Consider the following 15,520-nt stretch of genomic DNA (forward strand, 5'->3'; position numbering starts at 1 on the left):
GGAGACAAAGGATCCTGCAACATCAAAATGTCTTTACCTTCCACCTCCAGGTTGGCAGTTGCAGAGATGGATCCTGATGGGTTGGTTGCTCGGACTTGGTAAACTGTAGCATCATTCTCATTAGCAGATGTGATAACAAGCTGGTAGTAACCTCCCTTGAACTCCAGGGCTTTGATCTTGGTTCCATCTGCTAGGATTTCTTTTCCACTGCGATACCATTTCACCACAGGCTTTGGATGTCCCAATACCTTGTTATAGAAAAAATAATCAGGTTAGATAATGTGCTGGAAAGGAACCTAGAACAGCTACTACTGGTGGCTTTTAGAACCAGGACTGGACTCAAATTCATCAGTTTTCTCTGTTGACTGGATATTTCTTTAGTACATATGCTATTAATATCTTCACAGATGTGACGATATGCAAACATCTGAAGTACCTTGGTGACAAACGTGGCGCTGGCTTGGTATTTGACAGTCATGTCCCTGATCTCCTCCCTGAAGGCAGGAGCACGTGGAGCCTGGTCTGACTTGGGGATGATAGGCTCAGAGATCTCACTCCAGTCACTCTCACCACCAGCATTCTCACACTTGACATGGAACTCATACTCAAAGCTCTCAATCAAGCCTGTGACCTCGAAACTTGTTTCAACGACCTTCTTAGAGGTTACTGACATCCACTTGTTCTGCTTCTTCTCACGTTTCTCCAGGTAGTAGTTTGTGATTTTAGCACCACCGTCACTGCTTGGAGGCTTCCAGCAGACGACACAGGAGTCTTTGGTGGAGCTGATGATGAACGGCCGCTGTGGGATACCCGGTTTTTCTGAAAAACAAGAAGGGCACTGTTACTGTACTGCTCTAAATTTCTGTGATTTTCAATCACCGAGCATTTGTACAAAAAGGCTAAAAATGGCAAACACTACAAGAGTGAACATACCGAAAGGACTCTTGATGATTACCACGGATGGGATTTCCAGAGGCTCACTGACTCCATACTGGTTCTGAGCAGAGACTCTGAAGTAGTAGCCAGCGCTCTCTATCAGGTTGGGAACACGGCAGGTGGTGCCAGAGATGGAGGAGGACACCAGGTGCCACTGCTCACCTTCTTTGGCCTCACGCTTCTCAACAATATAGTTTGTAATCATGGAGCCTCCATCATCCTTGGGAACCTTCCAGCTGATAACAACTGAGCTCTTCAGCAGACCTTCAACAACCATAGGACCCTCAGGGATGCATGGTTTATCTGTACAAACCAAAACATGGGATTAGTAACAAGTTTTCTTTTATCAATACACAAACATATATTGTACGTAGCGCCAAATAAGGCTGAAAAAAGCTAGATTTAGATTTTACCTTGGATTTCAACACGTAACACGGTGTCAATGGTTCCATACACGTTGCTGAGCTGCACCTTGTAGCGGCCAGCATTGGTCTTTCTCTGGGCGTTTCTGACCACCAGGTGGGTGTAGCTCTCTGTATTTTCAATGATCACATCCTGTGATGCATTCAGAGGCTTCTTGCCATAGAACCACATGATCTGGGGGATGGGACGCCCAATGTAGACAACGTGCAGGCGAAGGCTAGTGCCGGCCCCAGCATAGTATTTCTCCTTCAGAGGGAAGCCAGGGTGGAACTGGGGAGGTGCTTGAAGGCGTAGTTTGCCACTGGTTTCAATCTCTCCAGCCTCGTTGAGGGCCCTACAGGTGTACAGACCCTCATCTTCCTGCTCGTCCGTCACTATGCTGAGTGAGTGGTTACGGCCGTCTGAGCTCATCTTGTACTTGCGGCTCTGGATCAGTTCCTTGCCGAAGCGGTACCATTTGATGTCAGGCAAAGGTCTGCCAATGATGCCACAGGTCAGAGTGCCCGACTCGCCAAGCTTGGTGGTTACATCTTCAATCTCTTCCTTCAACACTGGAGCCTCGCCAACTGTAGAAACGTCAGTAAAGTTTCATTAAAATCTAAAATCATTCAACCATTTGCTGTAAAACACATAATATTGAAATATTTTTTTAATCAGCAAACAGGAAGTATTTTCTATAATCTTGAGATCTGGGCCACACAGTTGGTGTAGTGGTTAGCACTCTTGCCTTTGCAGCAAGAAGACCCCAGTTCGCGACCCAGTCAGAACAAGGGCCTTTGTGCATGGAGTTTGTTCTCACCATGTGGGTGTGGGTTTTCTCCAGTTTTTAGGTTAATTGGACACTCTAAATTGACCATAGTTGTGAGTGTGAGTGGATGCTTGTTTTTCTCTATGTGGCCCTGTGATGGACTGGCAATCCTGCCTATCGCTCTATGTCAGCTGAGATTAGCACAGTGCCCCCGCGACCCTCGTGTGGAGGATAAAGCGGTAGAAAGGATGGATAGAGATCTGACATCTCACCACTCAGTTTGGTCTTGATGCCCATGGGTGTACGACGAGGTCGGCTGAGTCCGGTCTCGTTCTCAGCAAAGATTCTGAACTCGTATTCAGTAGCCTCCATTAAGCCGCCCATAGTGAACTGACGATCCTTAGAGCGCTCCTTGTTGCATTTCTTCCAAGCACTCTCCCCAGATTGCCTGAACTCAATCCAGTAGCCCAAGATCTCCTTGCCTCCATCGTGCTCAGGTCTGAGCCAGTGGATGGTGATGCTATCTTTGGTGATGGAGACGATGTCGATCTCACCAGGCTGGCTGGGTTTGTCTATACAGAGAAGATAAACAGCGTGAATCTCTGCAAACTCAGTCCAAGAATATTTTTCTGTGTACATTATCTGTCAAATAAATTACGTCATAAAATGTCAACTCACCAAATGGATCTTTGCAGATGACAGACTCTGAAACAGGACCAGCTTCACTCTGCCCAATTTCATTCTGAGCCACCACTCTGAACATGTACTCTGCATCAGGGATCAGACCAGTGACATTGTACATAGTGGTGGTGATGTGGGTCTTGTTGTGACGGACCCACTTCTCCGTGGTCACCTCCCTCCTTTCCACGTAATATCCTGTAACACGCGAGCCTCCATCATCGCGAGGGCGGGCCCAGGACAGAGACACTGTGGACTTGGTCACGTCCATGATCTCTGGTGGGTTGCTGGGAGGTTCTGGTGGGCCTGGAGGTAAAGCGTGTTGTCAGTGAAATAAAATCTTACAAGATCACAATGAGGAATAAGGTCAGAAAAATCCCTGTAAGTATCAGTACTCACAAAGTGGTGTCTTTGGTGTGACAGGCTCGTCAGACTTCAGAGATCTGCTGACACCAAACTGATTCTCAGCAAAAACTCTAAAGTGATACTCGACATTCTCCTTCAGGCCCTTCACTATCAGAGAAGTCTCAGTTACCCGAGCGCCCACAGTGTACCAGGCAGCCTTGGGTACCTCCCGCCTTTCCACGATGTATCCCTGAATGTCGCAGCCACCGTCATCTGAAGGTGGTCTCCAGCTGACGCGGACTGATCTGGCTTGAATATCATCAAACTCCAGAGGGCCTTCTGGGGCATCGGGGCGACCAATCACCTTCACCTGGAGATTGAGTCAAATACATAGAAATTCAAGCTCCAATAATATCAAGAAAATCTATTCTGAAATTTTACGTTAGATACATTTCATCTTTCTGAAGTTACCTTGATGTACACAGCCTTTCTGCCACATTTGTTCTCCAGGAGCAGGTCATAAGTACCAGTGTCGTCTTTGTGCGCCTCTTTGATGACCAGCTCAGTGATGTCATCATAGGTGGCGATCATAGCGCGGTGCGAGATGTCACGACCATCTTTGGTCCACTTGCATATAGGGATGGGTTTACCTTTGATGGGCACAGACAGGTGAATGACTCCACCTTGGCGCACCACATAGCCCTCTTCATATTTGCGATCAAGCACGTAGTCAGGATAATCTGAGGATAGATATTACATTTTTGTCAATTCAGTTAGAGGTAGGAAAGGAAATGCAATTTAAATAGTACAAGTATAATGTTTATTAGATTGTAAAATCTCTCCTACACAGCATCTCCTGAACTTTAACCACTCCAGGAATCTCTGCGGGCTCTCCAGAACCACCAGCATTGCAGGCACTGATCCTGAACTTGTACTCTGCACCCTGAGGCATGTGGGTGAGGATGTACTCGCTCATCTTGGTGGGTGTGGTGTTACACAATGTCCATTCTACCTGGTCCACCTTCTGCATCTCGATAAAGTAACCGGTAATAACAGCACCACCCTCCTCTTCAGGTGGCAACCAGGCCAGAGAGACTGAGGTCCTTGTAGTGTCTGTGACCCTGGGATTCATTGGAGGTCCTGGAGGTTCTGTTTGACATCACAGAGAAACATCTGGTCAAAACACTGACATCACAGTTATTAATATTAAAAACAAAAACTGTTTAGTCAAGTACCAATGGGATCCATGGCAACAGTAATGGCAGAGCTCTCGCTGGGTTTGCCAGCTCCTCTTGAGTTGATGGCAGTGATGCGGTATTCATACTCCAAGCCCTCAATAAGACCCGAAGAGCGGTACCTGGTCATGGTGACGGGGTTCTTGTTGATCCTTAACCACCTGTCAGAACCGGCCTCCTTACGTTCAATAAGGTAACCAGCAATGGTGGAGCCACCATTGTCCTCTGGTGGTTGCCAGGTAACTGTCATGCCCTCATGGGTGACATCAACTATCTCTGGCTTGCTTGGAGGTCCAGGGATAGCTACACAGGGAGAACAAAAGAACTAGTGGTAAGAAAAAGTACTTTTCCATCTAGTACTGATAATAAATAAAATTATATTTAGCTAACAGGATGACGATGACAAAATAACTTACTCTTGATGGTCTTGCACTCCACCACCTCAGACTGCAGGAAGAGGCCTACGCCGAAACGATTCATGGCAGCAACACGGAACACATACTCGGTTCCCTCTGAAAGTCTGGTGAACTTGAAACAGGGTCGCGTCACCGACTCTGAGACAGTTATCCAGCCTGGCCTGTGGGCATCACGCTGCTCCACCACATAGCCACTGACATTGGCGCCACCGTCCTTCTCTGGAGGCATCCAGCTGACTGTCACGGACAGGCCATCGGTCTCCTCGATCCTCATTGGACCGACTGGGATACCAGGTTTGTCTGGATGGACAGGAGGATGTGGTGGGTAAGTATCTCTGAATGTTTTGCACATCAATTGTTTGTACTAATTACACATTTTTGGGTTTTCCTTACCAAGGATGATGACTTTGATGACCTCGGTTGCCATGCCGATGGCATTCTTTACTTGTAGCGTGTAGTCTCCTGTGTCATTGATTGTGGTCTCACGTATGACAAGGTGGGTGTATTTGCCATTGCTTTCAATCTTGATGCGGTCCAGGCTGTCCTTCAGCTGGACACCACCAAAGAACCAGAGGACCTCAGGGTGAGGTTTGGCTTGTATCGGGATGTTGAGGTCAATGGGTCTGCCACGGGTCACATGGACAATCTTCTGAGGGATGTTGGTCAAGTCAATCTTGGGCATCACTGGAACATAAAGGAGATATTATTTAAGGGACTTCTGAGAACATTTTAATCAATACATACGTAAAAGGAACATGTTTTCTTACCCTTAATATCCTGGATTGTGACTGGAGTCACCATGTCCATGTGCTCACCGGCTCCTCTGCTGTTAGTGGCTTGGACTCTGAATAGGTACTGGTCATTCTCCATCAGAGACTGGATGGTGTGCTTGGTCACAGAGGCCTTGACCGTTGCCACAGAAGCCCACCGGTCTGAGCCCACTTTACAGGCCTCAATGTTGTAGCCAGTCAGTCTACTGCCACCGTCATGCATCGGCTTCTCCCAGTGCAGAGTAACTGAGGACTTAGTGACATCAACAACCTGGAGATTCAGGGGCACTGATGGCACTTCGCACACCAGCACAGCCTCAGCGGTTTCACAGGGCTCACCAACACCATAGATGTTCTCTGGCAGAACTCTGAAGAAGTAGTGCACGCCCTCCTCCAGACCAGTGATCCTATACAGGGTCTTTCTACACTCAGTGGTGACAGTCTTGTATGATTTCATGTTGGCTTCACGCTTCTCGATGATGTAGTTGCTGACGTGAGCACCGCCATCGATGCTTGGGACATCCCAGGTGATTACAACAGACTCTTTGGTATAGTCCTTAACGTTCACAGAACCTGGAGGACCAGGAGTGTCTGCAGGAAAGTTACATGGAGGAAGAGAAGATATTATTATGTACTCATATCCTCAACCTTCAGCATTAAAGTTAACTGTGCAAACTTTTAATGACTTACCATAAACCTTCACCAGGATTGTGGCAGTCTTCTTGCCAGATGGATTCTCTGCTTCAACAACATATTTTCCAGAGTCATAGCGATTAATCTTCTCCACTATTAGCATTGTGTAGCTATCAGTGGTTTCAATAAAGCCACGGCTTTGGAGCTCTACGCCGGTCTTCCTCCAGGACACCACTGGTAATGGCCGTCCGGTGAAAGTCACAAACAGTCGCAGGGATCCTCCAGCACGTAGACACACTGTTTTCTTAAGGTCATCGTCCAACTCCAGGTCAGGCATTTCTAAGAGGGTGAAGAGTCAGAAAATGAATGACTGTCCTGTCAAAAGCTGTTGCAAAAGTTAGTGTGAAATATCTTGTTTCCTCAGTCTTTGTGTTGGGGCTCTGACAGTAAATCTAGGAAAAACTTTCCAGTATCAGTACCCCACAACACTTCAACACATCCAATCAGTAGCCAGAAGTCAACAAAGTCCTTGTGTGCTGTTGTTGCTTTCTTTGTGGCTAAATGCTCCATCTCCCCAACAAATGCGTTCATGAGGTGATGTGTGGAGAAGAAAGGGGAATGCTAAAAGCAGCAGCGGACAGAAAGTTAGTCAAAAGATGTCGTTGCTGACAACAGCTTCAAATATAAACAAGCAATTCCATGTTCCTAACTCCTTTGAACTCCTTGTGCCCCGAGTTCACAATTTGTAATTGGTGTTATGAAAATATGAAATCATTTTTAGTTGAATCAACTCACCAAGTCTCTCCAGTGGCTCCACCTCAGCACTGGGTTCACTGAACTCGCCAGTGCCATTGCTGTTGATGGCGGCTACTCTGAATCGGTACTTCTTATTGGCTGTCAGGCCTGCGGCCACATACTCAGTGGTTTTGATGGCCTTAGCAGTGGCGCGGTACCACTGCTCAGAGCCCTCCTCCAGGATCTCGATCACATAGCCTGTGACGTCTGAGCCACCATCGTACATGGGCCTGGTCCAAGTCATGCTAATGCTACGCTTGGTTGTGTCGGTGATGCGAGGTGTTGATGGAGGAGCAGGTGTATCTGAGAGTACATGAAAATAAATTATGTTACGTTCTGTAAATCCTTTAGCACTACTTAAGGATTGAAAAAGATTTTACAGGTAAACTTTCTTACATGTGGGGTCTTTGCAGAGGATGTAGGACGAGGCATCGCTTGGCGGGCTGTCTCCTGCGGCGTTGACAGCTGTGACTCTGAACAGGTACTCACTTCCCTCCAGGAGGCCTGTGATCTTCAGACGAGTGTCATAGATGGTGTAAGTCTTGTTCACCCGAGTCCACCTGTTCCAGAGAACCAACAAGACGTCCAGTGATGAGCATCAATGTTCATAGTCTGTTCCAGTAGCCTCGGAAGTCCTTAATAAGTGCATTTACGTTTACACAGAACTTCACAAGTGTAACAACTGATGACAAAATTGGTTGGGTTTGCTAACTAGCATGCTAATCTAGATTATTGAATAAACTCATGATTTTGGTATTTCATATATTGTCCGAAAGATTGTTGAACGACTTGGCTACAATGGCTACAATTGAAACCTCCAATATGTCACAGAGAAATTCTGACCTTGGAGATAAACTGGAACACACGATTAAAAAAGCCCATCAGGTGCTGATCTCACCTGGTGCTGCTCTTTTCTCGTTTCTCAACGATGTAGGTCTTGATCTCACTGCCTCCGTCGCTCTCAGGCTTCAGCCATTCAATGATGACGTGCTCCTTGCCAACCGCTGTGGTTTCTGGTGTTCCAGGCTGTGATGGGACAGCTGCAAGAAGGAAGAACAGAAGAAAGGAGGATATGACGGTCAGATTCAGGTGAATATCATTGAAAGAAGTTGCTTAAACTTTGTAAAACCAAATCAAAGGTTGTAAGTGAATGACACTATGTCTCAAATATAAAATGATGCTAATATCCACAGAGTAACAGGATATTTTTTACTAAAACAACGTCTGTGGCCCAAGTATCTTGTATCTGCCCTTTTAAGAGTTTAAGCTCACTGTAGGCGTTCCTGGCGATGATGGCTTCGGACTCCAGTGGAACTCCAGGTCCATACTTGTTGACTCCTCTAACTCTGAAGACATACTCGTTGTTCTTGATCAGCCTGGAGCTGACGCATGACAGAGTTTTGCACTCAGTCTCCATGACGACCCAGTTGAGACGGCTGGTCTCGCGACGCTCCACGATGTAATGGGTGACGCGGTCTCCGCCGTCCTCCATAGGGATCTTCCAGGACACTGTACACTTCTCCTCCGTCACTCTGCTGATGACGATCTTATCAGATGGAGGTCCGGGGGTGTCTGAAACAGGAGAACTAATCAGAATCCTGCGACACATCTACTGCCACTGCTTAAATGTTCACTTTTTGGCTTAAGCTGAAATAATGTGAGTGTAGTCCGTTGCTCACCTAGAACTTTGACGCTGACAGCAGCGGTCTTGATTCCGCTGGCATTCTTGACAGTCAGGACGTATCTTCCTGAGTCAAATCTGTCGCAGTTCTTAATGACAGCCATGGCCCTGGTGGCGGTGTAGGTCAGAGAATATTTCTCTCCGAGCTCCAAAATCTTGTCGCCCTTTGACCAGTAAACAGTGGGTTCGGGTTTACCACCAACAATGCCATCCAGGACAAGGTCAGAGCCAGCGGAGACGACAACCACCTCGCCCACCAGTTTGCTGTCGAGTTCAGCTCTGGGAGGAGCTGCAGCAGAAAGGAAATGATGCTAAGTTAGACATTGTTTGTGGGGATGCTATGATATAATCAACAAAAAAAATAGAAACTAAGACTTTGTCAAGTAAAAAAATGTCATAGTTATCAAAATCTGACTGTTCCAACAAACTAAAAATCACCAAAGGACTAAATAAAAGCAGTAAGTTTTGGTGTTGAGGCTCCTCAAACTTACAGTATTCATCCTTGCATGTGACGGGTCCGGTCGACTCTGATGGTGCGCTGTGGACTCCGGCAGCATTCTTGGCGATGACGTGATATTCGTAGGTCTCTCCCTCTCCCAGGTTAGACACGGTGAAGTAATTCTCACTGATGGTGGTGTAGTTGCACTTGAGCCAGCGGTTGTCATCCCACTCGTCTGTGCTGTAGACTTTCCTCTCCACCACGTAACCTACAATCTTGCTGCCGCCGTCGTTGAACGGCACAGTCCAGCAGAGGGACACAGAAGAGCGGCTGATGTCTGTCACCTCAGGTTTACCTGGAGGATCTGAGAGAGGAAGGACAAATCAGTGTTTTACTCTGTGAAAGACTTCATGGACTGGTTTTGACAGAACGACATTCGCATCAATTTGCATAATAAAGCTGAACTCATGGTTACATTTGTATAACAAGTTGCTATTGTTGCTAAAACAATTTTTGCTGGGTGTCCAAACATTTTATGCATAATCATGATTTGATTTGCTGGTGCTTCATCTTCTGCCACACAGCACAAGCAAAACAAAGCAATGGTTCCACAATGCAGTTTGGCCATGTGACACCGCCAAATTCAAAGTTCACTTTCACCACAGATGTGTGAGTGCAGCGCTTAGGTCTGTAAATAAGACATTGATGTTTTTCTCACCAACAGGATTGAATGCCACCACAGGTCTGGAAGGCCCACTGGCCTTGCTGAGTCCAGCAATGTTCATGGCGTACACCCTGAACTGGTACTCCAGGCCCTCGATCAGATTGGAAATCTTGTAATGGCACTCCAGGCAGGGCAGCTTGTTCTCCCTCACCCACAGAATCGTATTCCGTTCCTTCTTCTCAATCCAGTAGCCTGTCACTTGGCTGCCACCATCTGCATATGGCACATCCCACTTGATGCTGATGGTGTTTGCAGAGACAGATACCACATCTGGACGACTTGGAGGACTTGGAGCAACTGTAAACACATTTACAAAATCCATTAACCATCATTCATGCATTCATACTGAAAAAAATAGGCACTGATTTATTTGAACGTAAGAATTGAACATGGCTTACTATATGGATGCTCGATGACAACAGCAGCAGACTCAACTGATTTGCTGACACCAAACTTGTTCTCAGCACACACTCTGAAGGTGTACTCCATGTACTTGGTCAGATGTGTGACTTTGATGGTGGTTCTCCTCACACTGGAGTTCACCACTTGCCAAGAGGCGGAACCAGACTCCCGTTTTTCCACAATGTAGTTGGAGATGTCAGAGCCACCATCATCAGATGGCTCAGACCAGGACAGGGAGCAGGATTCTGAGGAAACTCCAGAAATTTCCACAGGGCCTGTGGGTGGACATGGGCGACCAACAACAACCACGGTCACTGCGAATGTCTTCACACCAGCAGCGTTTTCCAGGATCAGATAGTATTTGCCACTGTCGCTTCTCTTGCTGTCTTTCACCACCAGAGTGGTCCTCTCCTTTGTGGTCACGATGGAAAGTCTGTCTGTCTCCTTCAGCTTCATCTCTTCCAGCTTCCAGGTGACCTTAGGTGCAGGTCTGCCACTGATAGGGATGTCAATGGTGAAGGTGTTGGAGATCTTGCAGGTGATGAGCTGGTTGGTGATGCTGCTGAGGTCAGCAGTGGGTTCGATGCGAGGCTCCTTAATGACCACAGAGCTTAAGGTGCCCTGAGGATCACTGATGCCAGCATCATTTTTGGCTTTGACCCTGAAGTCATACTCTGTGTTTGCGATCAGACCTTCAACCAGCATCTTTTGTGATTTGGTCTCCCCGTAAAGCACCCAGTGGTCACTGCCTCTGGCTATAAACTCAACAATGTAGCCTCTGATGCGGCTGCCACCATCATGCTCAGGCTTCAGCCACACCAGGGAGGCTGTAGAGTTGGTGGTGTCGACAACATCCAGCCTCTTTGGTGGTGCAGGTTCTTCTGTGGCTATGACAGGCTCTGTCATCTCATGAGGCTCTCCTTGGCCATAGTGGTTTACAGCAATCACTCTGAACAGATATGGCACACCAATATCCATACCAGTTACTCTGATCATTTGACGAGAGCACTTGGTACTGACCTCCTGCCAGGCCAGACGGCTGGCCTCACGCTTATCAACGATGTAGTGGTGGACTCTGGACCCACCATCAGTGGTGGGGGCATCCCACATCAGTGTCAGGGCTCCCCGGGTGACATCTTTGAAAGTGATGGCTCCAGGAGGTCCAGGTGTGTCCAACACTTTGACAGTGAAGGTGATGGACTTGCGTCCACTGTTGTTCTCCAGAGACAGGGTGTATTTGCCGGCCTCGTACCTTGTGCAACCCTCAATGGTCAGAGTGGAGAATGACTCGGTGGTGTTGACATCAGCCATGACAGGCAGCTCACCGTCACCCTTAGACCAGGTCGCAAGAGGAGCCGGTTTGCCATGGAAGGTGACATGGAGGGTGACTGTGCCACCATTTTTCACGATGTGAGTTTGCTTGAATTTGGCATCAATGTCAATCTCAGGAGATGTCAGTCTATCCAGAGCCTGAACAGGGTGGGCCATCACAGAGGCTTCACCTTGTCCAGTTCCATTCACAGCGCTGACCCTGAACTTATAGAGCTCTCCAGGCACTAAGCCCTTGGCTGTGTATCTGGTGTGGATGCAAATCTGGTGGTTGACTCTGTGCCACTCCTCGAGACTGGCCTTACACATGTCGATGTTGTACCCAATGATTTCCATGCCGCCATCAAAGACTGGCTTGGTCCATTCCAGAGTGACAGAGGATTTAGTGGAGTCAATGACCTGATCATGAAGAAACAAGCATTTTATGGGTCAATTCCTATCTCTGTTCTTCTTGTGTTACAAAACCACTACTGATGATTGAAAATAAAATTTAAATAAAATTTATTATGTCTGAGTTTATGCTCAAAATAAGACAAAGGCTTATCCTACCTTGATCAATGTGGGAGTGCTAGGAGTACTTGTAGGCTCTCTGCATTTGAAGAGCCTGGAGGTGCTGCTGGCTGGACCCACACCAGCACCATTCTCAGCCATGACACGGAACTCGTACTCGTAGCCCTCAGTTAGGTGGGTGACACGGTGCCTCAACTCTGCGATGGGCCTCTTGGAGGAAACTTTCAACCAGCGCAGACTCTTCTTCTCTCTCCTCTCCAGGATGTAGTGCTTGATCTCATTGCCACCATCTGATCTGGGCCTGGTCCAGCACAGGGTGATGCTGTCTCCAGTCACATGAGTGGCATCTGGAGTACCAGGGGCGTCGGGCACAGCTGAAAAAAAGCAGAAAATAAGATTATAAAGAAGTTAAAAGAGTAAAGCTGTCCCACTGTTTAGGTTATGTCTTTACTTACTATATTGCATCTGTGCAATGAAAGGGTCAGAGTCCAGTGGTTTGCCAACACCAAACTTGTTGACAGCAAAGATTCTGAACTGGTACTCATTGCCCTTGATGAGGTTAGTAGCATTGAAAGAACAGGCTTCACACTTGGAGTTGATCAAGGCCCAGGAGATCCTGGACGTCTCCCTTTTTTCCACCACATAGTGAGTGATGGCGGCACAACCATCATTCTCAGGTGGGTTCCACCACACGGTGCACTTCTCAGCAGTGATGCCAGTGAAACGTATTGGTCCTTCAACAGGTCCAGGTGTATCTGAGGAGAGCAAGAATGTAGAAGTGTTGAAAATGTTTGTCTCATACAATATGTCATTGAAACATAATCACAAGGTTCTACCAACCGTGCACTCTGACGTTGACATCAGCTCTCTTGCTGCCAGAGCTGTTCTTGGCCTCCACCGTGTAGATACCACGGTGGTTCCTGTCAGTGTCACGAATAAACAGGCTGCTGGTGCCTATGCCGATGGAAATCTCAATGTCAATCATGATCCTCTTGTCAATCTCTTTGCCATCCTTGAACCAGACAACCTGTGGCACAGGACGTCCGGTGATGCTGCAGCTGAGCTTAATGTTCTCTCCAGCCTTCAGACTGACAATCTGGTCTGGTGACCAAGTGATCTCAGGAGCAACTGGAGATGCAAAAAGAACGAACATTTTAGGGATTGGCAGATTATTTGTTTACATGGTTTTTTTTCAAGTTTAATGTACTTACTGCTCTCATCCTTGGTCATGATGTATGCAGAGGCATTAGATGGTGGACTCACGGTGCCCACAGCGTTCCTCGCAATTACTCTGAACTCAAATCTGTCTCCAGGAGACAGACCAGTCACTGTGAACTGGGTTTCACTGATGTCAGTGAAGTTGCACCGAAGCCATTTGCCTCTACCTTGGCGTCTCTCCACACTATAGGCCACAATTCTGCTGCCACCATCTTTCTTGGGGACATCCCACTGCAAGGTGACTGAGTCTCTGGTGACATCGATGCAAACAGGGGTTCCTGGTGGATCTAGTGTCAGGGAAAAAGGGGCACTTTATCCAGAGAGAAATGGGAGGGCAGAACAGTTTCATACACAATAAATACTAATTTAAAACTATTTGAACTTACCAACAGGGGAGATAGCAAGAGCATGTTTGCTCTGTTCGCTAACAGAACTAAGTCCAGCACTATTCTCTGCATAGACTCTGAAGGAGTATTCCAGTCCCTCTATGAGACCAATGATTCTGTACTCTCTGTTGGAGATGATGGTGGAGTTCACTTTCTGCCACAGGAGGCTGTTCCTGTCCTTCTTCTCCACATGATAGCCCAAAATAGGGGATCCTCCATCAAAACCAGGGGCCTCCCACTTGATGGTCATACCATCACTGGTGATGTTGAAAGCCACTGGTTTTGCTGGAGGACCTGGAGGTTTGTACTGATGCTCCGCAACAATCTCTGAGGAGTTAAGTGGTTCACTGACTCCGTACTTGTTCTCTGCACGGACCCTGAACTGGTATGAGGTTCCCATGACCAGGTTTGGAATCTTGAAAGAGTTTCTGGCAACACTAGAGCACACCATCTTCCAGTTTGCGTGGGAGGTCTCACGTTTCTCCACACTGTAGCAGGTGATCTCTCCACCTCCGTCCTCTTTTGGCTCAGCCCAGGAGATGATGATACTCTGAGCTTTGATCTCATCGAAACGGATGGGACCAACAGGCACAGATGGGGGTCCCAGAGTGATCACATTGATGTCAAAGTAGTTCTTGATGGTTCTGTTGTCCAATACTAAGGTGTACTGGCCAGCATGCTCCTTCTTTGCTCCTCTAACTGTGACGGAAGTCTTGTTGTCTGTGGTCCTGAAGCGTACCTTCTCACTTTCCTTCAGAGGGAAGTTGTCCTTCAGCCAGCTAATTGCAGGTCTTGGTTTACCCTTGAAGGGTAGTTCGATGTGGATGTTCTGATCAATACGAACAGCAAGCTCTCCGTTGGGGTAATCACTGAGATTGGCCTCAGGTGGGATGATGAAGTCTATCACTGTGATCGGACCGATCTGGGAGAAGTCACTGAGACCCTTCTCATTCTTGGCAAACACTCTGAAATACATGTCAGAGTCTTCTTTGAGTCCTGTGACCTCACAGCTGCAGCGCTTGCATGTACCACCAAAAGTCCAGGTGGGATCTTCTCTGAATCTCTTTTCGACAATATACTCAATAATATGGCTGCCACCATCATGGTCTGGTCTGGTCCACTGCAGGGTAACAGAGGTCTTTGTGGAGTCTGCCATCACCAGGTCCTTCACAGGTCCTGGAGTTTCTGTGGCTCTGACGGGCTCAGTAGTTTCACAGATGTCACCCACACCGTACTCGTTTTCAGCAGAGACACAGAAGAAGTAAGCTACATTCTCCTCCAGACCTGAGACCTTGTAAGATGTGTTGGCACACTCAGCTGTGATCACCTGATAGGCCTTCATGGTGGAAGCTTTTTTCTCAACAATGTAATTGGTAATGGGAGAACCTCCATCAATGACAGGAGCTTCCCAGCTCAGGGTCAACTTTCCTCTAGTCACATTCTTGATCATCAGTTTCTGACACATGGATGGACTGTCCAGAACCTTCAGGGAAACTGTGATTATCTTGGGCTCTCCCACGCCATTCTCAATCTCCAGCAGGTACTTGCCGCAGTCATCACGGGTGACCTTTGGTATGAGGAGTGTGGTGGCTCGCTCAGTGTTGGTGATGGTGTAGCGGTTATCAGCAGCTATGTTGCGGTCGCTGCGGCGCCAGGTGACATTAGGGGCAGGACGTCCTTTCAGCGGGATAAACACTGTCACATCACGGCCAGCCCTGGCTATGTACTGGGTTGTCATGGCAACATCCAAGTCCAAATCAGCCTCCTCTGTTGGAAAGAAGCAAGGCACAAGTGGGAGAAGAAAGAGGAATTAGATTTTGGTTTTAGATGTGCTTGGTATAAAATTCAACTG

The 15,520-nt window shown here is 47.5% G+C and overlaps 1 protein-coding gene across 1 annotated transcript in view; it reads right to left on the reverse strand.

Moving 5' to 3' along the window:
* The window catches only part of ttn.2 (titin, tandem duplicate 2), a 174,516-nt gene that overhangs the window by 8,269 nt on the left and 150,727 nt on the right, over nucleotides 1-15,520 (reverse strand). The window contains exons 220-246 of the mRNA XM_044053428.1: nucleotides 13,669-15,435; nucleotides 13,276-13,569; nucleotides 12,905-13,192; nucleotides 12,520-12,819; nucleotides 12,104-12,438; nucleotides 10,222-11,953; nucleotides 9,818-10,120; nucleotides 9,152-9,463; nucleotides 8,659-8,949; nucleotides 8,252-8,551; nucleotides 7,878-8,019; nucleotides 7,376-7,539; nucleotides 6,980-7,282; nucleotides 6,242-6,523; nucleotides 5,549-6,142; nucleotides 5,175-5,465; nucleotides 4,782-5,081; nucleotides 4,366-4,668; nucleotides 3,977-4,279; nucleotides 3,602-3,870; nucleotides 3,185-3,500; nucleotides 2,786-3,091; nucleotides 2,380-2,679; nucleotides 1,350-1,925; nucleotides 934-1,239; nucleotides 437-819; nucleotides 38-248 (exon numbers count right to left, since the gene is read on the reverse strand). Coding sequence (XP_043909363.1) covers nucleotides 38-248; nucleotides 437-819; nucleotides 934-1,239; nucleotides 1,350-1,925; nucleotides 2,380-2,679; nucleotides 2,786-3,091; nucleotides 3,185-3,500; nucleotides 3,602-3,870; nucleotides 3,977-4,279; nucleotides 4,366-4,668; nucleotides 4,782-5,081; nucleotides 5,175-5,465; nucleotides 5,549-6,142; nucleotides 6,242-6,523; nucleotides 6,980-7,282; nucleotides 7,376-7,539; nucleotides 7,878-8,019; nucleotides 8,252-8,551; nucleotides 8,659-8,949; nucleotides 9,152-9,463; nucleotides 9,818-10,120; nucleotides 10,222-11,953; nucleotides 12,104-12,438; nucleotides 12,520-12,819; nucleotides 12,905-13,192; nucleotides 13,276-13,569; nucleotides 13,669-15,435 — 11,271 coding nt within the window. The remainder of the gene's footprint in view (nucleotides 1-37; nucleotides 249-436; nucleotides 820-933; nucleotides 1,240-1,349; nucleotides 1,926-2,379; nucleotides 2,680-2,785; nucleotides 3,092-3,184; nucleotides 3,501-3,601; nucleotides 3,871-3,976; nucleotides 4,280-4,365; nucleotides 4,669-4,781; nucleotides 5,082-5,174; nucleotides 5,466-5,548; nucleotides 6,143-6,241; nucleotides 6,524-6,979; nucleotides 7,283-7,375; nucleotides 7,540-7,877; nucleotides 8,020-8,251; nucleotides 8,552-8,658; nucleotides 8,950-9,151; nucleotides 9,464-9,817; nucleotides 10,121-10,221; nucleotides 11,954-12,103; nucleotides 12,439-12,519; nucleotides 12,820-12,904; nucleotides 13,193-13,275; nucleotides 13,570-13,668; nucleotides 15,436-15,520) is intronic.

Source organism: Solea senegalensis, linkage group LG2 (assembly GCF_019176455.1).
Source record: "Solea senegalensis isolate Sse05_10M linkage group LG2, IFAPA_SoseM_1, whole genome shotgun sequence".
Classification (NCBI taxonomy): domain Eukaryota; kingdom Metazoa; phylum Chordata; class Actinopteri; order Pleuronectiformes; family Soleidae; genus Solea; species Solea senegalensis.